Genomic DNA, 27,339 nt, shown 5'->3' with positions numbered 1-27,339 from the left:
AGTGTCCTGAAATCTGTAAGTCCTCAACAGATGTTTGTTGAATTATCCCAATCTGGATAATGTCACATGTTGGCTTTTCAAATAACTTGGGGATTATGGGGTGAAGGCAATGGGGGTTTTATGAAAAAGGGAAGGGAAACAATTATATGAATAGAAAAAAGGGAATTTTTAGTGGTGCTGATAACCTAATGAAAGAGTGTACATTTGGTGATAATAAGCAAAGTTATTCTTTAGCTATATGTGTTGGTGTTCATTCTAAAGAATATCCTTAATTTTCAGTCCTCCTAGTCAAGATGTCTGATTTTCTGTTAGCTTTACACACAGTTGTTTGGAATACAATGTTGGTTTGCACCAGTCCAAAGGTTTTTACTTTGCCCAGTTCAAATATTACAAAGGTTCAAAGACAAAGATGATCAAAGCTGTTCCTCTGGGATGGCAGCTCCTACTTCATTTTGAAATGACTTTGTTTATGTCAATTTTGTCACACTTATGGAGACAGTGACCTTAGCCTAATCTCTCAATTTACATTGGTATCTTCAAGTAGATGCTTTTCCTGACACTTGTTTAGCTCGCCCTAAAAAAGCCATTGTTGTCTGCCATTGACCAGAGGGAAGGACCCTTTTCCTTATATCAATCATTTTTCTGGACACTGAACCGAATATGTGCTTCTGAGAAAAGGCTAATTATCTTCACAATCTATAGTAGTGAATATAAACCATACATATTGCTTGCATAAATTTAATAATCTTATAACTATTAGTCCTTTTTTTTTTTTAACTCATGCCTTATAAAGGTTGGAGCATATGGATACTTTGACAACCAAAGCATTAAAGTTTGATGGGTTGGACAACAGTGTTCCAAATGAGGACCCTCTGTCATTTTAATAACTTTATTTTTCCTCAAGTCCATATCTCTCTTGTTTTTCTTCTCATTACACTTTCTTCAAAATTTAGCAACCCAAGTCTCTTTCTCTATCGATGCCTTTGTTGTCAGTTTTCAGTGACGATATTCTCCCTCCTGCTCTTCATTAGAAGAAACGTATTTCTTTTCCCCTCTTTCCAGAATCAGAGAAGGTCAAGGAGTTCAAAAATAGTGTCTCAGAAGAAGTAAGATGGTGCAATGTAAAAAAGATTTAAAAATTCAAATGAGACACGTTTTCAAAGACTAAAGGATGTCTGTAAGTTAAATTGTGAAGCTCCATCCTGTATTGTTTTTACATATAAGGTAACTTGTTGGCTTACTAAAAATTCAACTATCCCAAAGTCTTTAGAACCTTTCCCCTTTAAAAAATAAAATTTGGATTTATTAAATTAAGTAATGAGAGAAGAGTTATGGAGTTACTACATGTTCCTAAATGTTCTTGCCCATGGCTGTTTTGTTTGTGTTGCTCAAAGTGGTAATGAGATTGTTAGAAATAAAGGGAGCCCCCCAAGTAGGGGGTCTGGTAGAACACAAAACATACTCAGGAGCCTGGCAGCAAGGCAAACATCTTTACTTCTACGTAGAAGGGTGTGCACACATGGTCTGGAAATATGCACACACCAAGCAGGGGGTCTGCTTGGGATTTATAATCTCTGACACACGTGACCAGTCCTTTGCTCTTGATTGGAGCTCAGGTGCACAGTCTTTTGCAATTGGCTAATTCAAAGGGCGGGGCTGGCCTTTGCTGTTTCAAGATGGTGGCCCCCAGGGGAGCTGCAAACCATGCGGCCAACATGGCAGCTGCCAAGTCACACAGTCCAAAATGGCAGCTGTCTAAACTATTCTTTGACAGAAAAGATGACTAGCTTATTCTCACAAGATGCAAGTGGAACAGGGCCTATCAGCCTTCATTGCAGGCTAACTAATGGTGAAGAGACCCATCTGCAGATGACAATCAAGCCAAAGGAATAATAAAGTTTATAATCTTTCCACATGTTTCCCTTCTTTTGCAAGAGATGAAACATACTCAGTGTATAAAATGATAGTTACATTTTTGGTGTCTACCTGAGCTGGTGGCTACAGGCACAGTTGCCAAACAAAATTAAAATTAAATCATCAGGGAGGAATAAAGAGTAACTTTATAGAAAAGACACCTGACAAAAATTACCTCAGTCAGGTGTCCCAGTTTGTCATCAACAGTAATGTTATCCTGTTAGCATGTGCCCTTGGTGTTATATAATCTTTCTTTATTTCTGTGATCTTTCTCCCAAATACGAATAACCTCGGTTAATCCATGAGCAAAGGTTAAACCAAATTTTAGTGTATGACATCCTAAAAATACCCAAGAAATACTCCTCAAAACTCTTAAGGTAATAAAAAACTAGTTAAGTTTAACACACTGTCTCAACCAAAAGGAGCATAAGGAGACATATCAACTAAAAGTGATGTGGTGTCCTAGAACTAAAAAAATAATATATATCCTATCTAATAATAGACTAATATGCAAATTGACCGCACCTTCACTACACCCAAGCCACGCCCACCAGCCAATCAGGGTGAATATGCAAATTACCCCAACCAAGATGGCAGTTAATTTGCATATCAAGACAGCGTAGAAAGAAGTCAAGAGCTGCAGAAGGGAGCAAAGCTGCAGAAAAGCAAGCAAGCGGGGCGGAGGAGAAGGGAGGAGCGCAGGCGAGGCTGGCAGAGAAGGGAGGAAAGCAGGCAGGCTGGCGGAGAAGGCGGGGGGGGGGGAGAAAGGAGGAGCACAGGAGAGGCCAGGGGAGAAGGGAGGATGCAGGCAGGGCCAGGGGGAGAAGGAAGGAGAGCAGGCGGGGCCAGGGGAGAAGGAAGGAGAGCAGGCAGGCTGGCAGAGAAGGGAAGAAAGCAGGCCGGGGTGGATAGAGTGCAGCAGGAAGCCCTATTGCAGGAAACTTCCTGCAACGGGAACGCTAGTATATATATATATATATATATATGAACTGTAGTACAATATTACTATTGGTTCATTAATTATACTAATATACCATGATAATTAGACATGTCAACAATAGGGAAAATGGGTATGAAATATATGGGAACTCTTCTCTTTCACAATTATCTTCACAAAATTTTTTGACACTGTTAGTCATAGAATGTTTGATTTTAAATTTGCTGTTCTAACTTGCAAATACAACACATGTGGCAATAAAACAACAGATAACACATCTGTCATAATTTAATCTTTGAAGTGCCTTTTATATATTACATGATATTTGCACTTTTCTTTCCATTTCTTCCATTTGTGCTACTCTTAAAGGCAGCAATGCCAATCTTTCTGCTCTGAAAACAGTCCTGTAATGTTCTGAAAACAGTCCAGAAATTGCTTAAAATCTACTCATAGGATCTGTCAATACAAAGGAATTCTCTTTCTTTTTTGTGCTTTTGGTCTCAATGAAAATTTCCCAAATCCTAAGTTGTTAATATAGTTTTCTTAAGTATGCTCTTTTCCTTTAAACTTAACTCATCAAACATCTAGCATGTATTATGTAAGATGCACATCCTTCGTTATGTCTTCCATTGAATAGCCATTTGTGCCTGGGCTATTTAATATACAGATCTTCTATTTTGCCATTTCCTAATATATTAGTAAATAATGGCATGTATTTATGGGTTTCATTATTTTTATATTAATCTATGTCAGTGGTTGGCAAACTCATTAGTCAACAGAGCCAAATATCAACAGTACAACGATTGAAATTTCTTTTGAGAGCCAAATATTTTAAAGTTAAACTTCTTCTAATGCCACTTCTTCAAAATAGACTCGCCCAGGCCATGGTGTTTTGTGGAAGAGCCACACTCAAGGGGCCAAAGAGCTGCATGTGGCTCGTGAGCCGCAGTTTGCCGACCATGGATCTGTGTCAATACTATATCAATTAAATAGGTATAGCTTGGTAGTGTATTCTGATACCAATAAAAGAATGCTCTCTTAACAATGAAGCTTCTTCTATATAAATGTCATTGCTATGCTCAGATATTTATTGTTTTCATATTAAATGTAAAACATGTTAATTAACATAAGCAAAAAATTTGGTTTTATCACAAACAATGTTTTTATGTTGTCTTCATGACTAATAGATAAACATATATCTAAAATAAATTGTTTTCAAAATAAAAACAAATATGTTAATTTTAGAAAATGTAACTTTATAAAGCATCTCTTTTTGTTATTGTTCATACAAATAATCTAATTCTCAAATTCTTTTTAGAATTTATATTTCTAAATTAACCAAATAATTTGGTTATTTATTTTAGAAATAAATATTTATTTTGCTATAAGTCTATTTAGCAACTATATAATTTAAATTGAAATATGTAATGATGCTTTAAAAGACGTTTTTACAATTTTATTTGTGTATGTTAGCATTTTTACTTATATTGGTGAACTAGAGGCCTGGTGCACAAAATTTGTGCACTGGGGGGGTCCCTCAGCACAGCCTGCCCCCTCTCACAGTCTGCGAGCTCTCAGGGGATGTCCTACTGATGGCTTAGGCCCGCTTTCCATGGGGAGCGGGCCTAAGCTGCAGTCTGGCCTCCCTGCGACCAGGCTGATCAGGGGAAGGTGCCACTCCCATCAACCCCCCTATTGCTGCCACTGACTGCCACCAAGGTGTTTTCATCAACATGGACTCCAGTCCCTTCACCACAAAAAAAATGACAACTTTCTTTAAGCATTTTCAAGATGTCTCTTTTATAGGATATGACATTTCTTTCTTTTCTTTTTTTTTTTTATCCTCACCTGAGGATATTTTTCCATTGATTTTTAGAGAGCATGGAAGACAGAGGGAAAGACAGAGACAAACATCAATGTGAGAGGGACACTTCAATTGGTTGCCTCCTGCATGAGCCCTGACCTGGGCCCCGGCCAGGGAGGAGCCTGCAACCTAGGTACATACCCTTGATCAGAATCGAACCCGGACCCTGCATCCGTAGGCCGAGGCTCTATCCACTGAGCCAAACCGGCCAGGGCAGGATATGACATTTCCTAGCCCCTCCAGCAGCGGACCTTCGTTTTTTCCTTCAAGAGTGAGGTGGAAAAAACCCTAGATCACCTTCTTGGATTCTTATTACCCAAGTTACCAAGAAGACTGTGAGTGGCGTACAGGGAGCTTAGCCAATGAGTGGTAAGGAAAGGTGTTTCCTCTGCAGCTCGTGCGCAGAGGCAGGACTGCTGGCGTGTTGTCTCCCAGCGGAGGTGGGCCCCCCTGTGTGTTGTGTCTCTGCTCTGGGCCTGGCCCCAGCCCCAGCCGTTCCACCCATCTGCACGTGCAGCCTCCTCCTGAGCCAGTCATGACTGTTATGGTGTCCCAGCTAATTTTCATATTACCTCTTTATATATATATATATATATATATATATATGTATGTATATATATATATATATATATATATATATATATATATATATATATATAGAAAGGCACGTATAATGTTTTAGATGCAGGCATTAGCCCTGTTTCATTTGCCTGTGTAATACAAACTAATAATAACCTCAAGTGAATTTTTAGCTTCCATTATCTAGTAAATTTGTATATAAAATAATTTCTCTAGTAGTATTTTCTAAAAAAATATCAAAAGTATGCATAGGGCACCATATGATATATTGATTTAATAATTATATTTGCAACTCCTTAAAAATATATTGCAGTATATTAATGCATGGATATGTATTTTAATTTCAAAAGCTTTTGCAATCACATTATTGCTCTACAAACCTGCACAACAGGATTTTTTTTCTTTATTTTTATTATTGAAATTATTACAGATGTTCCCATCCACCCGCCCCCTTTTGCCCACTTTCATCCAGCCCCTGCTCCCCCTTCCCTCTGGCCATCACCACAGTATAACATTGCATTAACTGGCTTTAACTTCTTAATTAAAAATACTTGGTATATATATATATCCATAAAAGTAATAAAATAAAATGCATTTGTATCTTTTTAATTATAAATACAATTATCAAAATGATTATTCAAATTTAGTGGGTTTTTTTTTTTTAGTTAGTTGTTTTTAGTTAGTACAATAACTTTGATTTTATTTATCCTAGCATAATATTTTATTTAATATAATAAAATTATTTAGGGGTGATAAAAAGTTGAAAAACAATTACAATATTTTAACTAAAGCATATTTGATGCTAAGGTATTTTGTCTGTAAAAACTATCAGATACCTTTTGGCTATGTCATATAAGTTCTTGGTAATAGAAATGTGATACAGGAATAGATAGCCAATATTAAAGTCAACAAAGGGAATAATAGAAAGTAGAAAACTTAAATTAATCAAGGAGAATGACAGGATAAATGTCATCTGTCCTGTGAGTCTTTATTTGTTGGTCTGACATTTTCTTATCTCTAAGGTCTATGTTATAGTTGATAGTCCCCCATTCCTCAACTTTGCCTCTATTTTAAGCCTTTTACTACTGGTATTCCATTTCCATTAACCAATCATTGGATAATAAATTTCTGTTTAGAATAATGGTTTAAAATTTCACACACCATGTATTGGGCATTAGTTGGCCTTACAGGTAGGTCCCAGGTAAAAGTTATTCAATATGAGTATATTAGTAACCATGTATTAGAGCTATTATATATTATTTAAAACCTAAGGCTTGGTTTCTCTAAATACATGCAATGATCTTCAGGTTTTGTAAATTTTACCTTCATTATACATCCTGAATCCATGCCCATTGTGTTAACACTCTGTATCTTATATCTGATCTGTATTAAATTTTACCTGGTCCGTGTCTCTATCATCTCCTCTCATGATTAATAAAATAGTCTCTCAATATACCTTCCTGTCTGCAGTGTCTTCTCCTGCTAATCCATATGTCTAATTATCTCACTCTCCTGCTTTTAAGTGGTTAAATGTTTAAAACAGCTCTTTTCTAAGTGTTCTGTGATGACAAGTTCCATGAAATATTTATAGGGGTTATACTCTGTGCCACTCTCCTTCTTGAAAAATAAACAAATATAATAAAAAAATAAATATCGTGCCAAAGAGAAATGTGTTTGGGAGACAGAACTAAACAAAATAAAGCTTGTTTTATTTATTTTAATATTCTTTGTTATTTTCAAGTGAAACAGGAATCTCTAAAGAGAGGAAGTGAATGTGGCATTTTTGTAATTGATTCACTCTCCCTATTTTGATCTCAGGATAAAAGTATTCCGTGAAAAACAGCTTATTAGATTTACTTAGAAGATAAATTCTGATGTCTTTAATATGTCATTTAAAATATTTTTAACCCAGCTGGGATTGCTCAGTGGTTGAGCATAAACCCATGAACCAGGAGGACATGATATAATTCCTGTTCAGGGCACAAGCCCGGGTTGTGGGCTTGATCCCCAGTGTGGGGCATGCAGGAGGCAATGGATGGATGATTCTCATCCATCATTGATGTTTCTATCTCTCTCTCCCTTCCTCTCCCTTTCTCTCTGAAACCAACAAAAATATATTGAAAATGATAATAATAAAAACATATTTTTAGCATCTACTCACCAGATACCTCTATGAACATCTTAGTGCATTTGATCGCTTCCTCCTACCTGAACATAGCATCCACTTTTCTCTGGTTCATTTATATTTTCCCTTGAAGTTTTACTAACACCTTTATGCATCAAGAAATATTCTCATCATGATTTAAGGCAAAGTTTGCATGTGACTTTATTGTTAATACTTTAAAATGTTTTCAGCATTATAGGCAAAATTATCTATATATACAAAAGCTTAAGCTACCGATTGTCTGGATGCACACTGACCACCAGGGGGCAGACACTCAATGCAGGAGCGGAAACCACAAGCATGGAAACATGGAACAGACTGATGAATCTCTGAGGGAATGGGGCAGAGGAGAGTGGGGATGAGATTAACCAAAGATTTTATATTCATACTAGAGGCCCGGTGCAGGGATTCATGCACCAGTGGGGTCCCTCAGCCTGCCCTATGGGGATCAGGCCAAAACTGGCTCTCCCACATCCCCCGAGGGGTCCCAGATTGCGAGAAGGCACAGGCCAGGCCAAGGGTCCCCACTGGTACACGAATCCATGTACCGGGCCTCTAGTTTATTTATAATTTGTATGTTTATAATTGCTATTTCAGTTTGAGCTTATTTTTATATATTTATTTTCCATTTGTGGTTTTATTTTATTTTCCACTAGAGGCCTGGTGCATGAAGTTCATATATGGGTGGGGGGGAGCGTCCCTCAACCCGGCCTGCATCCTTTCCAATCAGGGACTCTTTGGGGGATATCCGACTGCCAGTTTAGGCCCAATCCTGGGGATCGGGCCTAAACTGGCAGTCGGACATCCCTCTCACAATCTGGGACCACTGGCTTCTAACTGCTCACCTGCCTGCCTGCCTGATCTTCCCCTAACTGCCCTCCTACTGACCTGGTTGCCCCCCAACTGCCCCTCTGCTGGCTTTGTTTCCTCCCAACTGCCCCCCCACTGCCAGCCTGATCCCTGGGACTGGGCAAGTACAAAAGGCAGCCAATTGATGTGTCTCCCTCACATTGACATTTCTCTCTCTGTGCCTCTCCACCTCCCTTCCACTCTCTCTTTAAAAAAAAAAAAAAAAAAAAAAGATGTTGTATGTATTCCAGAACCCAAGCCTAAAGAGAAGACATTAAAAATTCTGCCTTCAATCACTTAAACAAAGCTGCCCTGAAATTGAAATGCTATTGAATAAGATCAGGATTAAACTCTATGTGAAAAAGAAAGGTCCAGCCATCCTAGATGTTTCAAATGAGTAAAGCCCCCTGACAGCTTGTCAGCTGAATGCAGCCACATGAGTAAGTCTAGGCAAGATCAGTAAAACAGCCTAGTCACTCCACAATCAAAAATAGTAAACAGCCTTGGCCCATGTGCCTCAGTTGGTTAGAGTGTCAACCCCTACACTGAAAATTTGCAGGTTAGGCTCCTGATCAGTGCACATAACCAAGTTGGGGGTTTGATCCCTGGTCGGGGTATATATAGGAGGCAACCAATAGATGTTTCTATCTCACATGGATGTTTCCCCCTCTCTCCTGCTCTCTTCCTCACTCTCTCTCTAAAATCAATAAAAACATATCCTCAGGTGAAGACTAAAAAATAAACAAAACCTTCTTGTTTTAAGCACTAAGTTTTGGGATACTGTTATACAGTGTATTGGTTTTCTATTGTTATTTAAAAGCCAGAGACCCAGTGCACAGATTCATGCACTAGTGGGGTCCCTTGGCCTGGCATGCACCCTCTTGCAATCTGGGACCCCTGGGGGGGTGTTGGAGAGCTGGTTTCAGCACGATCACCACAGGCCAGGCTGAGGGACCCCACCAGTGCATGAATCCATGCACCAGGTCTCTAGTATGCATATAATATCTTTGGTTAATCTCTTCCTGCCTTCTCCTCTCCCCCTTCCCTCTGAGATTCATCAGTCTGTTCCATGTTTCCATGCCTGTGGTTTATGCATTGAGCTTCTGCCCCCGGTGGTCAGTGCATGTCATAGCTACCAGCTGATCAGCTGATCGGCTGGTCGCTTAGGCTTTTATACATATAGATTATTTTCTGAAACTACACTATTCCCACTCTAACTAAGCCTTCAGTCAATTCTGCATGTAGTTCTTATACTACTGTATGGTTCTTACTCCTTTTATATAAACTTTCTGATTTGCTTTTTTTCTAAATTGAATACAAATATATTTTTGTTTTTCCATTTGCCTTCTATATTATTGTTTTTTTTAATATTTTTATTGATTTCAGAGAGGAAGGGAGAGGGAGAGAGAGATAGAAACATCAATGATGAGAGAGAATCATTGATTTGCTGCCTTCTGCATGCCTGCAACCCAGGCATGTGCCCTTGACCAGAATTGAACCCAGGACCCTTGAGTCCACAGGCCAACACTCTATCCACTGAGCCAAACCAGTTAGGGCTTATTGATTTTTAAAAGTGTTTTGAAGATCTAGGTATTATTCCTCTGTGTGTTATACAAGTTAAGTAGTTTTTCCAAGTGTATGGCTAGTACTTAAATATGTTTAGGGTATTTTTCCCTCATAGTGATAGTTAAACTATTCCTGTTGACTTTTTGTCCTTAAGACATCTGGAATTTATGGTTTGCTTAATTATGCATCTCATTTAAATCATTAAGTATGCACCCCCACTAATTTTTCTTCTGTTAATAGTTTTGCCTTTTCTGCTTACCATTTTAACACACCTGAATTTTATATCAGATAGTGACTTAAGTTATTTTTAATTTAAAGCAAGTTGTCCTAACATTATTTATTAAATATTCTATCATTTTTTCATAGACTAGATGTGCCTAATGTGGATCTATTTTGTATTTATGCTGCTTGGGATTCACTGAGGTTTTTTGCAGGGGAGAGGAGGAATCTGTAGACTAAAGTATTCATCAAATTTGGGGACATTTTAAACCAGACGTCCTCAAACTACGGCCCGCGGGCCACATGCGGGTGTTTTTGCCTTTTTGTTTTTTTTACTTCAAAATAAGATGTGTGCAGTGTGCATAGGAATTTGTTCATAGTTTTTTTCTTTTTTAACTATAGTCCGGCCCTCCAACTGTCTGAGGGATAGTGAACTGGCCCCCTGTTTAAAAAGTTTGAGGACCCCTGTTTTAAACCATTATTTCTTTAAATATTTTATCTGTCCCATTATCTCCCACCTTGCCTTCTGAGTCTCCAAATTACAGTACAATAGATCACTGAAGTTCTGTTTATTTTTCCCATGTCACTGAGATTCTGTTTATTTTTTCACATTTTTTTCTTTCTGTTTTTTATTAACCCTTTTCTGTCAACCCCAGCTATAACACTCACCAATTATTTCCAAAGTTTAGATATTGTGATTTCCAGTTCTTGATTATGCTTTTATTTTCTTTTGGATTCTATTTCCCTAATCACCTCATGCATTAAGACCATAATTTTCTTTACTTCTTTGTATGTATAATAGCTTCTTTGAAGGTCTCCTCTACTATCCAAATATTTGGATCATTGTGAGCCTTTTTTTGTTTGTTTTTGTTTCCTCCTTGGGTCTTGGACATATTTTTGGTTCTTCACATGTTTAGTAATTTTTAATAGCATGATAAACATTGTGTTCATGGAATAAAGAGTATGCATTATGCTGTCTTCTTTTAAAGAGTATTTTTATTGTTTTCAGAGAGGAAGGGAGAGGGAGAGATAGAAACATCAATGATGAGAGAGAATCATTGATCATCTGCCTCCTGCACGCCCCACAGTGGGGATGGAGCCTGCAACCCAGGCATGGGCCCTGACCAGGAATCAAACCATTATCTCCAGGTTCATAGGTCAATACTCAACCACTGAGCCACGCTGGCCAGGCTTAAAGAGTATTGATTTTAGTTCTGTCAAGCAGAACTTTACAGGAGGCCCGTTTTGGCAACATGATGGATTAACTGAAGGCTTTGTTAGAGTGGGCATAATGTAGTTCTTATTCTACTGTATGATTCTTACTCCTAATATATGATCTTTCTGGTACTTCAGTTGAATGCCAGGTTATAAAGTCTCCCATTCTAGCTCCAATGTCAAGGCTCCCAGTACTGTGTGACTTCAAGTATCTCTGCGCTTATCTCAGCCCAGCAGCAGCCAGGCTCCTAAGTCTTGTGAAGCGTCACCCTGTGCATGTGCAGCCCAACCCTTGAGCAAGACCCTGCAGAGAATTACCCCCCCATATGTCTTAACACCACACTTCTCACCCACACCTCTGGTCAGTCACCTCCTTTCCAGTGCATAATTCCATTAGTAGTATTGCTTTACCATCCCAAACTTCAATGTATGTTCCCTCAGCGTAATGGGACCAAAGTGCACTGCTTAAGTTCCACTTCCCTATCCCTCAGTTGAAAAATGGCCCCTCCATGGGGAGCTACAGTGCATGTTCACATATGTTTATATTCTAACAGAGATTGCAGTCTGCATCACCTATTGTCCAATACCTGAAAACAGTTGCCTTGAGCATTTGGTCTAATTTCATAATATTTATGGAGGGAGGCAAATCTAGTACCATTTCCTTTTCCATGGCTGAAGCCTGTTACTGATTTGAACAGCCCATATGAACATAATTCAATTATTTTTGTTCTATCTCCTGATCTGTCTGTCTATGCCTGGGGTTATTTTTAATTCCCTTACTACCAGTCCTAGGAACTGGTCGAAGTAAAAGTAATAAAAGAGCAGAAATGGGTACCAGAAAGGCTAAATCACATGTTCATGAAATTTACTTCTGGACCTACTTAAGCCCTTCCCATAGAGAGCATTTCTATATAGTGATGAAGTACTGATTCGCACATCCTCCCTTATGATTTGGTAATCATAATGGCCTTGTCATTTCACAGTTGCCTCCCGCTCTGCATTCAGTCTCCTGTGACCAAATAGTAAACCAGAAAATGATTCTCAAATCAAGAATGATTTTTGGAAGAAAAACTATGATTTTATTCACAAATTCTTTCTGGGCTGCCTTCCATACATAGCTCCCTAGAGCTTCCCTGTAATCTACAGACATTTCTCCTACTATTTCATCTTCTGGGTAGTTATGCAGAACAGCTTGTTCAAAAGCTTGAACCTGCAACAGAGGCCTTTCTTGTGCAGGGCCTCAGGAAAAGCTAGTAGACTTGTGAGTTTATTGGAAAATATTTGGGTATAGAGCACCTAAATTTTGTATGCTATGTCTCCAGTGATATCACTTAAGGTTTTTCACTTTAATGTAATTTCTTACCATGCTCAAACTACTGTACCCCTAGAATTTTCACCAATGTGACAGATCCCTTAAATTTTGCAAGATTTTGTTCTTCCACCCTCTGGCAAATAGGACATTTAGCATACTTGTTATTCCCTACCCATCAGAGCCAATAACATATTTTCACAGATGTCATGGAAATATGTGATGTTTTATGGGATATCAAAGTGACGAAAGTTCTTGAAAACTGAAGGGAAAAGGAGAATTATCATATCCCTGTGATAAGACATTGAAGTGATGCTGATGTTCCTGATATCTCTAATAATATTGATTTAGGAAAAAAAGTATTAAGTCTAAATTTACACACTAAGGGGCATAGGTTGCATTAATTTTCCTTGTAGAAATACCGCATCTGGAATGTCAGCTACAATTATCATCACTGGTTGATTACATTTGTGATAATCTAGTTATAATTCAAGATCCATCTGGAATTTGTGCCTACCACATGAATGAATTAATTTGGGATATAATAGAATCTCTACCTTTTCATATTTTAAGTTTTTAATGTGGCACTAGAATCTGCAAGTTCCTTATGATTACAGGATAGCCTTGATTTAATTATAGTAGTAGGTATGTGGTGATTGTTTCTTAATAGACCTGACAGTGTGGGCAAGAAAACCAATATAAGAATTGTGTCAGTTTCTCAATACATCTTTTCCTATATGCATTTTCTGGGACTGAGGAAATAATTGCAGGTTGAGTCCATTGGCCCAGTAATCATACCAGGATACAGACTTGAGCAAATGTACAACTTTAACCTGGCTGTCATAGACTTCATTTTTGTCTGACGAATATGGTGGCATTTTATAGTTGTGAGGTACTTGCTTCAATTCAGAGATAATATTAATAACTCCTCAAATATTTTGTTAACTTTACTTTCTAGTATATAGGGCCTATTATCTGAATAAATATTTCTAGTACAGATTTGTAGCAATTTTCAGGGATGTTTCTTAAAAGAACCTATTCTTAGAATCAGTGAAGACTGATTAGAACTTAAGTGAGTTAAATAAAGTAATTTAGGAAAAGAGCATAGAGTCCCACCATGGCATTTCAACTCATATTTCTCACAAATGATCTATATTTTTATGATTAAATAACTAAATGATAACTTCATGGATTATCTATTCCACACAGGTCCCTCATGATTAATTTGTTACTTGCAGAGACCTTAATAGGTAGCTAACATTTACTGATCACCACTACTCCATCAAACTTTTTTTCTTTTTGTATAAAGTAAATATTTTTGGCTCTCAGGGCATGTGATCTCTGTCACAATTATTTGACTTTGCTGATGTGGCAAGAAAGCATCAATAGACAATATATGATCAAATGGGTGTGGTTGTATTCCAATAAAACCTTATTTGCCAAAATGGATGGCAGGTTTGATTGGACAATTGACAATGGTCTATAAAGATAATATAGCCAACATGGTTTCTAATTCTTACGTACCTTCATCTAGTACAATAGTGCCATTGATATCAAAGAGTTTAGTTTAATTGAATCAGAATTAATAGAAATTGAAAAAATATACCATTGCTCTCCTTAACAATACATTTCTTAACAGTGAAAAGAATATTTGCTAGGCTATTCAGTAGTTATGGTTAAAAATGTTGGTCATGACAGGTCAACTGTGTTATTTCATATACATGAGATTTCTTCTACAGTATGGCTGGGAATGTTGCACTACAGATTCTAGGCTTCTTATTACTTCAGGCTTCCGTTAGTCCATAATAGGTTTTAGAGTTACACCTTTGAGTCCAGCGTGAGTGGAACAACATCAATTTATCTCACTCAGGTCAACCTTAATCCAGTACTCTCTGAAACTTTTCCTATAGGCAATTCCCAGGTACCTGTCTACACCAGTTAGCACATTACTGTAATTACTTTGGTGAATGGTAAATCTTCTAGAGCAGCACTTGCATTAATTAATCATTCATATATAAATTTTGCATTTTCTCAGAATTTTATAGCCTTTCTCATTGCCAGAATCTTCCTCTGAGAAGTTGCCTTTCTTCTCAGAATTTGCCTTTTTTATTGAGAATTTTGAGAATCAAACACATAGGGATTTTATGGAATATCAAGTTTTCTTTATTTTGAGTTTAAAGTTATTGAAAATATTTCAATTTTGTAATTTCAACATTTAAAATATTTTTAATTTAAAACAAATACTATATATATTATGCATTATAAAATTTACAAAAGGAAACAAATATTTTATTTGGCTATTATATGATTACTAGAGGCCCGGTGCACGAAATTCATGCATGGGTAGGATCCCTAGGCCTGGCCTATGATCAGGGCCAATCTGGACCTTCCTTCTCCCAGCAGCCAACTGCCAGCTGGGGCCTTCCTTCATTCCGCGCTGCACCCTGGTGGTCAGCACATGTCATAGCAAGCAGTCAAACTCCAGGTCAGTTGAACTCCCAAAGGGACAATTTGCTTATTAGCCTTTTATTATATACGACTAGTGGCCTGGTGCATGAAATTCATACACATTAAAAGGGAATTAATTAGAGAAAATATTTTAATATTGCTATTTGCCCTTTCTCTATAATAGAAGTGTCAAAGATGAATGAAAATTAATAAAATTTATATGAAAATCTCCCTCCTGTCAGAGTCTTGGGTGTGCCGTGGGACCCAGAGTCAATTCCCTGCCCACCCGTGTGTGCCTCGAAATTGCGTGAGACCCAGACCCGGCAGGCCCCACCCCTGTCAAGCCCCTCAGGGTAGGGGTGCAGCCTCAGGTCCCCCGGCCTGGCCTCATGTCCCTGGGCCCTGGCTCCAGGCGGGGGATGTGGCCTCAGGTCCCCTGGTCCTGGCGCTGGGGTGGGGGGTGGGGCCTCATGTCTCCTGTCAAGCCTCGCCAGATGGGGGGCCTAGCTTCAGGTCCCCCGGCCCTGTTGCGAGAGTGCAAAGATGTGATGACCATTTGCATATTAGCTCTTTATTATATAGGACTAGAGAACCGGTGCATGAAATTTGTGCATGAGTGTTGGGGTGTTCCTCAACCCAGCCTGCACCCTCTCCAATCTGGGACCCCTCGGGGGATGTCTGACTGCCAGTTTAGACCGATCCCAGGATGGGGCCTAAACCAGCAGTCAGACATCAATCTCACAATCTGGAACCACTGGCTCCTAATTGCTCGCCTGCCTGCCTGCCTGCCTGCCTGCCTGATTGCCCCCTAACTGCTCCCCTGCCGGCCTGATCATTGCCTTACTGCTCCCCTGCCAGCCTGATCTCCCCCAATTTCCCTTCCCTGCCGGCCTGATCACCCCCAACTACCCTCCCCTGCCGTGACCCACCTCCTCTGCTGGGATCTGCCTCCTCAGTGCGAGGCAGTGGAGACACCAGGACCAGCCTCCTCCACTCTGTGCAAAGCTACTAAACCCCCCAGGCCTCACCGCGCTAGCAGCCTCCGGGCCTTGCCTCTGCTGTGTGCACAGCCATCTTGTGGCAGCCATCTTGTGACGATGTTGTGCGAGGGCGTCACGTGAGGGCGTGATGCCACCTAGGCTTTTATTATACAGGACTAGGGGCCCGGTGTACGAAATTCGTGCACTGGGGTCGGAGGGTCCCTCAGCCCAACCTGCCCCCTCTCACATACTGGGAGCCCTCAAGGGATGTCCTACTGATGGCTTAGGCCCTCGCCCCACAGGGAGCGTACCTAAGCCGCAGTCTGGCCTCCCTTTGTGGGAGGCAACTGGGCTGGTCAGGGGAAGGCACCAGCCCCATCACCCCACTGCTGCAGCCACTGTCAGTCACCGCAGCCACCAAGGTGTTTTCATCAACACAGACTCCAGTCCCTTCACCAAGAAAAAATGACAACTTTCTTTAGGCATTTTCAAGATGTGTCTTTCATAGGATATGGATTTCTTTCTTTATTTTTTATCCTCACCTGAGGGTATGTTTCCATTGACTTTTAGAGAATGTGGAAGAGAAAGGAAAGACAGAGAGAAACACTTTGGTTGGTTGCCTCCTGCTTGAGCCCTGATCTGGATCCCGGCCAGGGAGGAGCCTGCAACCTAAGTACATGCCTTTGATCAGAATTAAACCCAGACCCTGCTGTCTGCAGGCTGAGGCATTATCCACTGAGTCAAACCTGCTAGGGCAGGATATGACATTTCTTAGCCTTCCAGCAGTGGACCTTCATTTTTTTCTCCAGAAGTGTGGTGGAAAAACCCTAGATCACCTTTTAGGATTCTTATTACCCAAGTTACTAAGAATATTACCAGTGGCATACAGGAAGCTTAGCCAATGTGCAGTCAGAAAAGGTGTTTCCTCTATAGTTCACACCAATGGAGGGCTGGGCCCTGCCCAGGTCTAAAGCCTCTGGCCGAAGCTTTAGGCCTGGGCAGGCCTCTCCAGCTCCCTGTGATGACCGGCTCAGCCCCTGCCCAGGCCTGCCCAGACCGAAAGCCTCTTGGGCAGGAGCGGACCCCCAGCTCCCTGCAATCGATGGCAGGGGGTCAGCTCGTGCACCAGGCCAAAAGCCTCCGGTGGCTTTGGGAGGGGAGCCGGACACCCGGCTCCCGCCTTCAATGGCAGGGGAGCTGGGTGTCCATTAGTACACCAGGCCAAAAGCCTACGGCAGAGGCTTTCGGTCTGGTGCCAGAGCGGACCCCAGTTCCCTGAAATCCATTGCAGGGCGCCTATGTATGCAAATTAACCACCATCTTGGTTGGGTTTATTTGCATACTCGCTCTGATTGGATGGCGGGCGTGGCTTGGCTGGTGGGCATGGCTTGGGTGTAGCAAAGGTGTGGTCAATTTGCATATTACTGTTTTATTAGATAGTATTATTAAAGGTAAATATAATTTTTTATCAACATGTAGTATTGGACTGATGTGCCTAGTTCATAAAAGTATTCTTTTTATTTCACAAATACTATTTGTCACATTTTAACTTCTAGCATTTTTTGGAAATATACTTAATAGTTTATGTGAGAAAGCAGCTTCAAATATATATTTTATTTATTTCCACAAGCATCCTGTGAGGAGGTTTCTTAACGGTATTCTCTTTTACAGATAAATTAATTGAGATTCAGATGCATGAACTGATGAAGCCTAGAATACATGAATTTTATTTTGGCTTATAACTTGTTCTTTTGTGTGTTTTTTAATTGTTCTGTCTTACCAAGGTGTTTGTATGTGTGTGTGTGTGTGTGTGTGTTTCAATGCTTCTGATAAAAGGCCTTACTTAAAATTTCAATTATCTTATAAAAGAAAACTGTACCCAGAAGCAACATTAATGACACTATTCATTTTTCTTGTACCTAAGTATTAGCACCTGCTGCTTGAACTACATCCCATTATAATATTTTATACATCTAAATCTCTCTGTTGGGGCTACTAAAATTTTTGAAAATAAGGGTATTTAATATAACCTGACATTTATTTTGATACTGATTTACTCTTTCATACCAATATATGATGATGATGTTTCATTCTCTAGCAATACTACAATACAAAGTTAATTTTTAAAATGTATTTATTTATTTAAGTTTTCCCCCTTTCTTTTTTTCATTCTTTTTTTTCTTCTCCTACTTTTTTCTTTATAGCAAAGCTAACTCTAGGTGGAGGACTTTTGAGGTTAAAAACTATATGTAAGATTGTACTTTAGTGTCAAAATTTTGGTCATTTTGTGATCTTTGGTATTGTTCATAATAATCCTATCTAATAAAAAGGTGATATGCAAATTGACCATCACTCCAACACACAAGATGACTGCCCCCATGTGGTCAAAGATGGCCACCCCATGTGGACACAAGTTTGCCACCACAAAATGGCCAGAAGGGGAGGGCAGTTGTGGGTGATCAGACCAGCAGGGGAGGGCAGTTGGGGTTGACCAGGCCTGTAAGGGAGGACAGTTAGGGGCAATCAGGCTGGCAGGGGAGCAGTTAGGTGTCAATCATGCTGGCAGGGGAGTGGTTATGGAGTGATCAGGCTGGTAGGTAGAAGCAGTTAGGGGCAATGAGACAGGCAGACAGGCAAGCAGTTGGGAGCCAGCAGTCTCAGATTGTGAGAGGGATATCCCACAGGGATTGGGCATAAACGGGCAGTCGGATATCCCTCAAGGGTTCCCAGATTAGAGAGGGTGCAGGCTGGGCTGAGGGACACCACCGCCCCCCCCCCCCCCGCCATGCACGAATTTTGTGCATGGGGCCTCTAGTGACTTTAATAAAGTTATTATTATAATAATGACTTATTTCAATTTAAAAATTATTAAGCAATGCAAAAAAAAAAGCAACATTTTAAATTCCTCACTAAGAAATCTATATATATAAAAGCCCAGCAACCGAATGGTGGAATGACCAGAATGACCCATCAACCAGTCGCTGTGACATGCACTGACTACCAGGGGGCAGACACTCAACTCCAGAGCTGCCCCCTGGTGGTCAGTGCACTCCCACAGTGGGAGCACCACTCGGCTGACCAGTATGAGCGGCGCTCCCACAGCGGGCCGATCCCTACAGGCCATACCCCCTACCAGTGCATTAATCCATGCCCCAGGCCTCCAGTATTTTTATAAGTTAAGGTAAATATTTATTTAATGGAAACATAATATGATGAGACATACATTGCCTGCAATGTCCACAAAATTCGCAATGCTAAAAAAAAGTCAGTTATTTTTTCACTTAAATAAAATTATCTTTTACTACACTTAGGTCTTGCTTAAGGACTATCTATGGGTAATTCTTTATTTGATAATATAAAGATGCTCTTTACATTCTTTTCTCAAAACAAGAGCTAACTAATCACTCAAGAGAAACAGAGAACTGCTTGCAAATTTACTTTGCTATTTTAGTTGTACTCTTACAGACATTGAGAAATTATAATAAAGCTGGGATCTAGTCTTAGGGATCATTTTGTAGTATGTTTATTGTATCCTTTAGTATTTTTACAATGTACATAAATGTATTACCAGAGAATGCAAGAGTGTATATATCCTGGTTATAGTAGTTATATTTGCTTTTTTTTTTCTCTCTCTCTCTCTCTTGAGTTCTGGAAATTTTTCAATATTCAACAATTATAATTCATGCAAACATTTATCCTCTGCATGTCAGGCACTCTGTTAATATAAATTCCTTTACCAAAAACATATTTTGTGTTCTATTAAACAAATAAACAAAGCAAGTCATATTAAGTTAATATTAGCACTTGGCCCAGACCATCATCTCATAGAATATTCTTCACTAATTGATTCAACAAATAGATGTTATATTCCTAAAATATTCTACAAGCTATTAATGTATTTAAAGCATACTGGGTAATTAGCATGTCAGGGTAACAACGCTTCCACCCACCCAAGCTATGAGGATTAAAAGAAATCTTTTCTGAAAGAAGTTATACTTAAAACTGATCTCTGAGGTTTAAGGCAACTTATCCATAAGAATGTCTAAATTGTTGTAAAAATCACAGAAAAAGAAAAATATGTGTGTGAAATCTCTAGAAGAAAGATGTGACATTCCAGAAACTGGAATTATTTAGTATGGTTAGAATTAAAAATTGATTGAAAGGGTATTAAAAGTTGAAAAACTTTCAAATCATATAAGAAGTAACACATGATATGGAATTTGAACCAGGAAGGCTGAAGCCTGATTGGCAATAGTCAGAATTTATGATGCAACAGCTTTAGATTGGCACATAGGTGAGTGCTTTAAAGTGCAAACAGATGAATAATTATTGGTTTTTATAGCTTTGTAAAAGTTAATTCATAGTCTTACCTTATACTAGTAACTATTTCCTGATGCAAGACCTAAATCATTTCTTCTGATTTCAATATGTTTAGCGCAAGAATAGGAAAATATGCTTCATCTCCAAATTGTTTGGTACAAGGAAAGTAAATGATGTTTAGTCCTCAATTATTTAACCCAGAAATAGGAAAGCATGTTGGTCAGTTCTCAGTAATTAAGGTAATAAATTAAAATGAAAGCTAAATTAAGTCACAAGAAAAAATACCAGTGCCCTTGGCCAAAGCAATTTTATTAGATGGGTGGTTGGGGAAGTAAAATTGAAATGGATTGAAGAGTATTTAGAGAATCAGAAGTTAAAATACCACACTTTTTGCATACCACACTTGCAAAACATCTGGTTATAAAAGAAAATAGAGAGGAATCACTATGGCCTGAGTAGTTCATGAGGTCAAGAAAACATTTTATTAATTTTATTTTTTTATATATCTTAGATTGGGGGAACCTTAAGCAAGTTTAAATTCTGATGCAAAGAGATCATATTGGACTTTTTAAATTACATTTCTTGTAACTTGAAGATTTATGTTATTGAGTGGCAATAACAATGTCATATTATATGAAGATTACAGTGTCACATTATACCATTTGAGAGATTCTTAGATTAGAAAGCCACTGTCTGGTTAAATTAATGAAGATATAAAAATTAGACAATAATAGAAATAATCCAATGTCAGATTTTACTTAGTACTTACAGAACCCACTGTAAAGATCTGATATATTTCCTAAAATGTTAAGGTCTCATGTGTTGAACTAATAAGGGCGGGTATATGAATTTTAAGTAATGAACCTTAGCATAAAAACCATAAGTGTTCTGATGTGAAAACTTTTTTAAATCCTGAGTCAGAGGTTAAGGACAGCTCAAGCCTGAGATCAGGAAATGATTTATAAGGAAATGTGCACGCACTGTGACAGTGGCTTTATAGGGAGAAAATCAAGTCAAATCTCTGACAGAAACCAGCCTTCAAGGAAAGTGACTTATTTTCAGTTATAATATGGAGAAACTCAAAGCATAAGAAATTTAAGGGGAAAAAATTTAGGAGTGAACATGAACCCTGAAAAAAATAGTTTGAAAGCCAATTTCTAGCTCTCTGTTCTTTTAAGATTTATTCTTTCAAATTACTTTTAACATTTTCAGAAAAGCCCATATTATAGCCAATATAAGTATATTAGGGTGTACATAAAAGGATGTGCTGTCTGGTAGGTGTGGCTCAGTGGTTGAGCATCAACCTATGAAACAGGAGGTCATGGTTGGATTCCCTGTCAGGGCACATGCCAGGTTTGTGGGCTTGGTCCTCAGTAGGAAGCATATTGATTCTCTCTCATCATTGACATTTCTATCTCTCCCTCCCTCTCCCTTTCTCTCTGAAAGCAATAAAAATATATTTTAAAAAGTAAATAAAATAAAAGATGGTGCTATCTTGACAGTAATTAGCTTTTAGACTGTTAGTACTGTCAAATTCTATGTCATGTTCTTGTTATATCTATGGTCTCAACCAAGCTCTAAAAATGTATTATTCTATTTTTTCCCTATTTTTGCTAATATTGCATTCAACAGAAATTGGGTAACTTGAGAAAAAAAAGTATATTAAAGTATTATCTTGATAACATTTCCCAGGTATAAAACTCTTAGTGAGGTGTAAAATTTTCTGCCCTACCTATGTTATGTACCTTGTAAGAGATTAACATAAAGATCTGAATGGATCCTTTATTCCTAATCTCCTTTAAAACAGTCTGGAGCTACTCTTCAGGGCAGTCTCTAATATCTTGACTTTTAGACCTTATTCATGAAATCTGGTACCAGACAAGAAATATCACATCTCAATGGGACAGTTTTAATCTATTTGTCAACTGATACCCCTGACTTGATTCTCCTTAGTTCCCTGAGAACCAATAATAATATGTTCATTCTAGGTTTTTAAATGCATCCCGCAGGGCATTTTGTGACTTTTCTATTCAATGTGTTAATCTGCGGGAGAATTCTGCTGCTCTTGTTGCATATGCCTGAACCTACATTTCTAAAATATATGCTGGGAAATGACCATATTCTGGGGTTGTAATATATAAACTTGTGAAAAGCAAACATATGGTACTGAAAAAATTCTATTAGTTTTAAGAATTTGAGGAGAAAGTTGTAAAGTATGATGAAAATAACCATATTGTGTAGACAGATATTGTAGATAACAGAAGACACACATATTTTCAATTGATTTAAATTTAAAACTTGTCTATAGTTTTTTGGGATAGCTATCCTATCTAATAAAAGAATAATATGCAAATTGACTGTCACTCCAAGACAAAGATGGCTGCTCCCATGTGGTCAAAGATGGCTGCCCCCATGTGGACATAAGATGGCCACCACAAGATGGCCTGCAGGGGAGGGCAGTTGTGGGCAGTTAGGGGTGACCAGGCCAGCAGAGGAGGGCAGTTAAAGGTGACTGGGCCAGCAGGGGAGGGCAGTTGGGGGCGACCAGGCCTACAGGAGAGGACAGTTAGGAGCGACCAGACTGGCAGGGGAGGGCAGTTATGGATGACTAGGCCAACAGGGGAGGGCAGTAACGGGCAATCAGGCCGGTGGGATCGGGCCTAAACGGGTGGCTGGACATTCCTCAAGGAGACCCAGATTGGAGAGGCTGCAGGCTGGGCTGAGGGACAACCCCCCCACTCCCGTGCATGAATTTTGTGCACCGGGCCTCTAGTGTACACAATTAAATTTTTTAAAATAATGTGTTATACATTTTTCTTATCTAACTCTAATGGACTTCATTTATTTTTCCCTTGTTATATTACACTGTCAAGGCCCTCCAGAAAACTTGAATAAAAGTAGTATGAATGGATTTCATTTTTAAACTCAAGGAGAAAGGGTTTCCATTAAGTATGATGCTTTCTATCTGAATAAATTAGGTGGCTTTATAAAACTAAGATGTGCATCTCAATTAAATTCAACTTATTTATGATGCATTATCAACTATATATTTGATACTTTTTTATAGATACATATCTTTTTTTAATGTACATTTTTTATTTGATTGCTAATATTTGGTTTAGGATGTTTGCAAATATATTTAGGACAGAGAATGACCATTAATTTTCCTTCCTTGTAACATCTTTTTTAGGTTTTGTATTTATGTTATATTTGCCTCATTAAATGAATTGGGGACAAGTTCTCTTTTTCTGTTCTTTGGCAAGTTCTAAGAAAGAGGGATTTTTGTTTGTTACTGCTTATTGCTTTGGTTTTACTATGATGTGTAGTTTTCTTTGTCTTATCTTAGAATTTATGTCTTTAATACATTTTTGACTTTTGATCATTCTTTCTTCAAGTGACATTTGCCTCATCATGCTTCTCCCCTACTTTTACAGTTATAATTATATGAATATTATAATTTCATACCATGTTTTATGTTTCTAAAAATACTTTTTTAGCTTTTTATTTCAATATTTTAAATATTTTTAGATCACTTTGTCTTCTTCATCTGCATCCAGATTGCAAATTCAATTATCTTCCAAAAATCTCAAGTTATAGCATTATATTTTCTTATTTATTTCCACTTGATTTTTTCATATAGCATAATGTGCTATGAGAATATTCAGCTTGTCACCTATACTAAAAGATATTATTGATAGTAATTTTCACATCTATTAAATAAGTAATTATGACCCATCCATTCAGAGATTCCTGCAGCACCTGGGAGCCTGTTTCTATTCTCTGTTATTCTCCCTAGGTCCTGCTTCTTCATAGGCCTGCTATTCTTTTTCTTTAATGGCAAGCATCCTATATGTGCAAAAGAAATCATAGAGTCCAGATGAGGTTATCTGTTCCTAAAAAGAATGTATTTTGAATGTTTTCTGACATTTAGATTAGAAAATTACCTCATTGCAATTAGAGATTTTACTGATTCAAATCTAAGTTTCAGTCTCTGTATTATCTTATCTTTTGACAGCTTCCTTAACCCCTAGGATACAGCCCTTAGGAAGTCTAGGTGAGAGCCTGTGTATTTATCATAGTCCCTTTTCCCGGTTGGTCCTTAAATTCAGATATTTCTTTTTCCAGCTCTGTTTAACTCCTCAGCCTTCTATATGGCATTCTCTGTTGTCTTAGCATGGCTTAGGAATCAGCAAATACCTCCAGAGAAAACGTGGTTTGCCATGATAGCCTTACCTAATCTTCCCTCCTTTATGGCCCCTCCTTTACCTTTCTGGCTAACTTTGGAACCCACAATGCCAATATCCATTATTTCCCCCAAGCCTTATGACACTAACAAAAGTTGTGCTTAGCTGCTACATTATATTGGGCTTCTCATACTCTCACCCTATGCTGCTTATAGTTAGTAAATACCCAGGGGGCGGGGCCAGCACAGACTAATGAGCTGACCTCCATGAATTCGCCTTTACTAGAGGATCTTGGCCCTTCATGGCATAGCTGCTTTAGTAGCTATTATTAAACCCAAAAAATTACTTTGATATTATATGTAACTTTGTTTCTGGTGTTCTTGGTGAAGGATTTAGTCAGCTACAAATTACTGCATTGTAATTGGAAGCAGAATACTCCATATTACCCTCTATCTTGAAATAAGCCATTTCATTATTATTCATTACTCTTGATGGTTGTGGTGGGCACATCATACATATAAGGATACTGAGAGTATTTTAAAGTCTTCATCATGAAACAGTTTACTATATTAATAGATGTAGTAGCCATATTTAAGTATCATGGACTTTTTGAAATCCTGAAGTTTGATACTTATGATTAAAATATAAATAATTGAAGTAATACATTCTGTATTGCATATTTTTGTTTAACCAGTTAGGTACAGAATATGAAACAGTAATTTATAATTTATTGTTAATCTTTTATGAATCATGTTTCATAATTTCTCATAATAAAATTCACCTATTTCTGTAAAGCAACATTTACCATACCTCACAAAAATCATAATTTAAAATAGTGTAATAAGATGATCTACCTCAATATCTAATGGAATAAAGTAGCATCTTATTAGTAATTAATTTTAGACTAGGCATGTTTGTATTTTGCTATGTCTGGGACTTTTTCAGGTTTACTAACTTTATGTTATTATAAATACAGATAACTTTTCTTTTAAATCTTTTTAAAGACAAAAATGCAGATAATTTATTTACTGCTTTCTGAAGAAAATCATTTAACCAAAAATATATTATTTTTGTTTTGTTAATCTTCACCAGAGGATAATTTTCCGTTCCTTTTTAGGGAGAGTAGAAGAGAGAGGGAAAGACAGAGAGAAACATCGATGTAAGAGAAGCAGATTGATCGGTTGCCTCCTGCAGGAGCCCTGATCAGGGCCCAGGCCAAGAAGGAGCCTGCAACCAAGGTATGTGCCCCTGACTGGAATTGAACCTGGGACCCTTTGGTCCTCAGGCCAACGCTCTATCCACTGAGCCAAACCAGCCAGGGCCAAAATAGATTTAAAAAAAAAACAATATTAATAATGATGAAGTTAAAGAGAGAGTTGTTGATTTTCTTTGTACATTTTTAAAACTGTGAATGTAGTTCTGGACAATCTGTGGGCCTTATAAACACCAACATTTTTGTGTGTGGTTTGCAGGCTGTCAGCAACTAGCCATTCATTGACACCTCAAAGTGATTTGGACTCCAGCAGCTCTGAAGAATTCTATCAGGCCGTTCACCATGCTGAGCAAACCTTCAGGAAAATGGAAAGTTACTTGAAACAACAGCAACTCTGTGATGTTATCCTGATTGTTGGGAACCGCAAGATACCTGCACACAGGTATAGTAATTTGTCTTTCTTGGAAACATGTATTCAGGGGTTTAAAAGTGATAGTCTGAAAAAAAAAAAAAAAGTGATAGTCTGGTAGATAGATTACAAACTTTCATGACTAGAGAATTAAGAATTCATATTTCTAAGAAAGCTTGGATATTTTTCATTTGCTCTTATTTGTTTCTTTAAGTAATCTTTTAAAGAAATATAAGCAGTTCAAAAATACAACTTCTGCCCTAGCGGGTTTGGCTCAGTGGATAGAGCATCAGCCTGTAGCCTGCAGACCAAAGAGTCCTGGCGATTGATGTGTTTCTCTCACATCGATGTCTCTCTCTGTCTTTCACTCTCTCTTCCACTCTGCCTAAAAGTCAGTGGAAAAATATCCTAAGGTGAGTATTAATAACAACAACAAAAATACAACTTCCTTTAACTGGTTGATAAATGCTCTGTTTTATATAATTCACAATTATATTGAATGGAAATGAATCTTAAAGTAGTATACACTGAGTGGCCAGATTATTATGATCTCTGCATAATAATCTGGACACTCAAATATATATACATCCTACCTAATAATAGACAAATATGCAAATTGACCATAACTCCGCCACACCCACCATCCAATCAGAGCGAGTATGCAAATTAACCCAACCAAGATGGCTATAGCCACAGAGAGCAAGGTTTCCTAGGTAACAGAGGAAGCCAAGCTTTCCGCCTGCCCTTGCCAGGCCTAAGCCTACACTCAAGCTACAAAGTTTCAATTATAGAAGGTAAACAAATTCAAACAAATGGCGGCAGAATGGAGCTTGAGAGAGCAGGCCAGGGTTGCTCTCGGCAACAGGGGAAGCAAAGCTTTCCACACACCCTGGCTGGGCCCACCCACTTAAGGCAACAAAGTTTCAATTATAACCCCAACAGAAATGGCTGCTGGCCACAGAGGGAGCCCCAGGCTTGGCTCCGCTCCAGGCTAAAAAGTTTCAATTGTAGAAGGAAAATAAATTCCAGATACCAGGGCCTCCACTTGGGTTGCCAGGGGGCGTGGCCAGCCTGCAAACCACCACAGGCCCTTTGCTCAGTCCACTGCATGCCCCAAGGGAACCCCACCCTGATCAGGGACACCCTTCAGGGCAAACCAGCTGGCCCCC

At 38.5% G+C, this 27,339-nt stretch overlaps 1 protein-coding gene across 2 annotated transcripts in view; it reads left to right on the top strand.

The window, feature by feature from the left end:
• Nucleotides 1-27,339, top strand: part of KLHL1 (kelch like family member 1) — a 368,120-nt gene that overhangs the window by 107,953 nt on the left and 232,828 nt on the right. The window contains exon 2 of one of the 2 annotated variants that reach the window (XM_054719842.1): nt 26,021-26,203. The exons of the other annotated variant lie outside the window; for it this stretch is intronic. Coding sequence (XP_054575817.1) covers nt 26,021-26,203 — 183 coding nt within the window. The remainder of the gene's footprint in view (nt 1-26,020; nt 26,204-27,339) is intronic. 2 annotated transcript variants of the gene reach the window in all.

The sequence above is a fragment of the Eptesicus fuscus genome, chromosome 8, assembly GCF_027574615.1.
Source record: "Eptesicus fuscus isolate TK198812 chromosome 8, DD_ASM_mEF_20220401, whole genome shotgun sequence".
Taxonomy (NCBI): Eukaryota; Metazoa; Chordata; class Mammalia; order Chiroptera; family Vespertilionidae; genus Eptesicus; species Eptesicus fuscus.
Note: the sequence above shows the minus strand (reverse complement) of the source record. Positions and strands in the feature narration are given on the sequence as shown.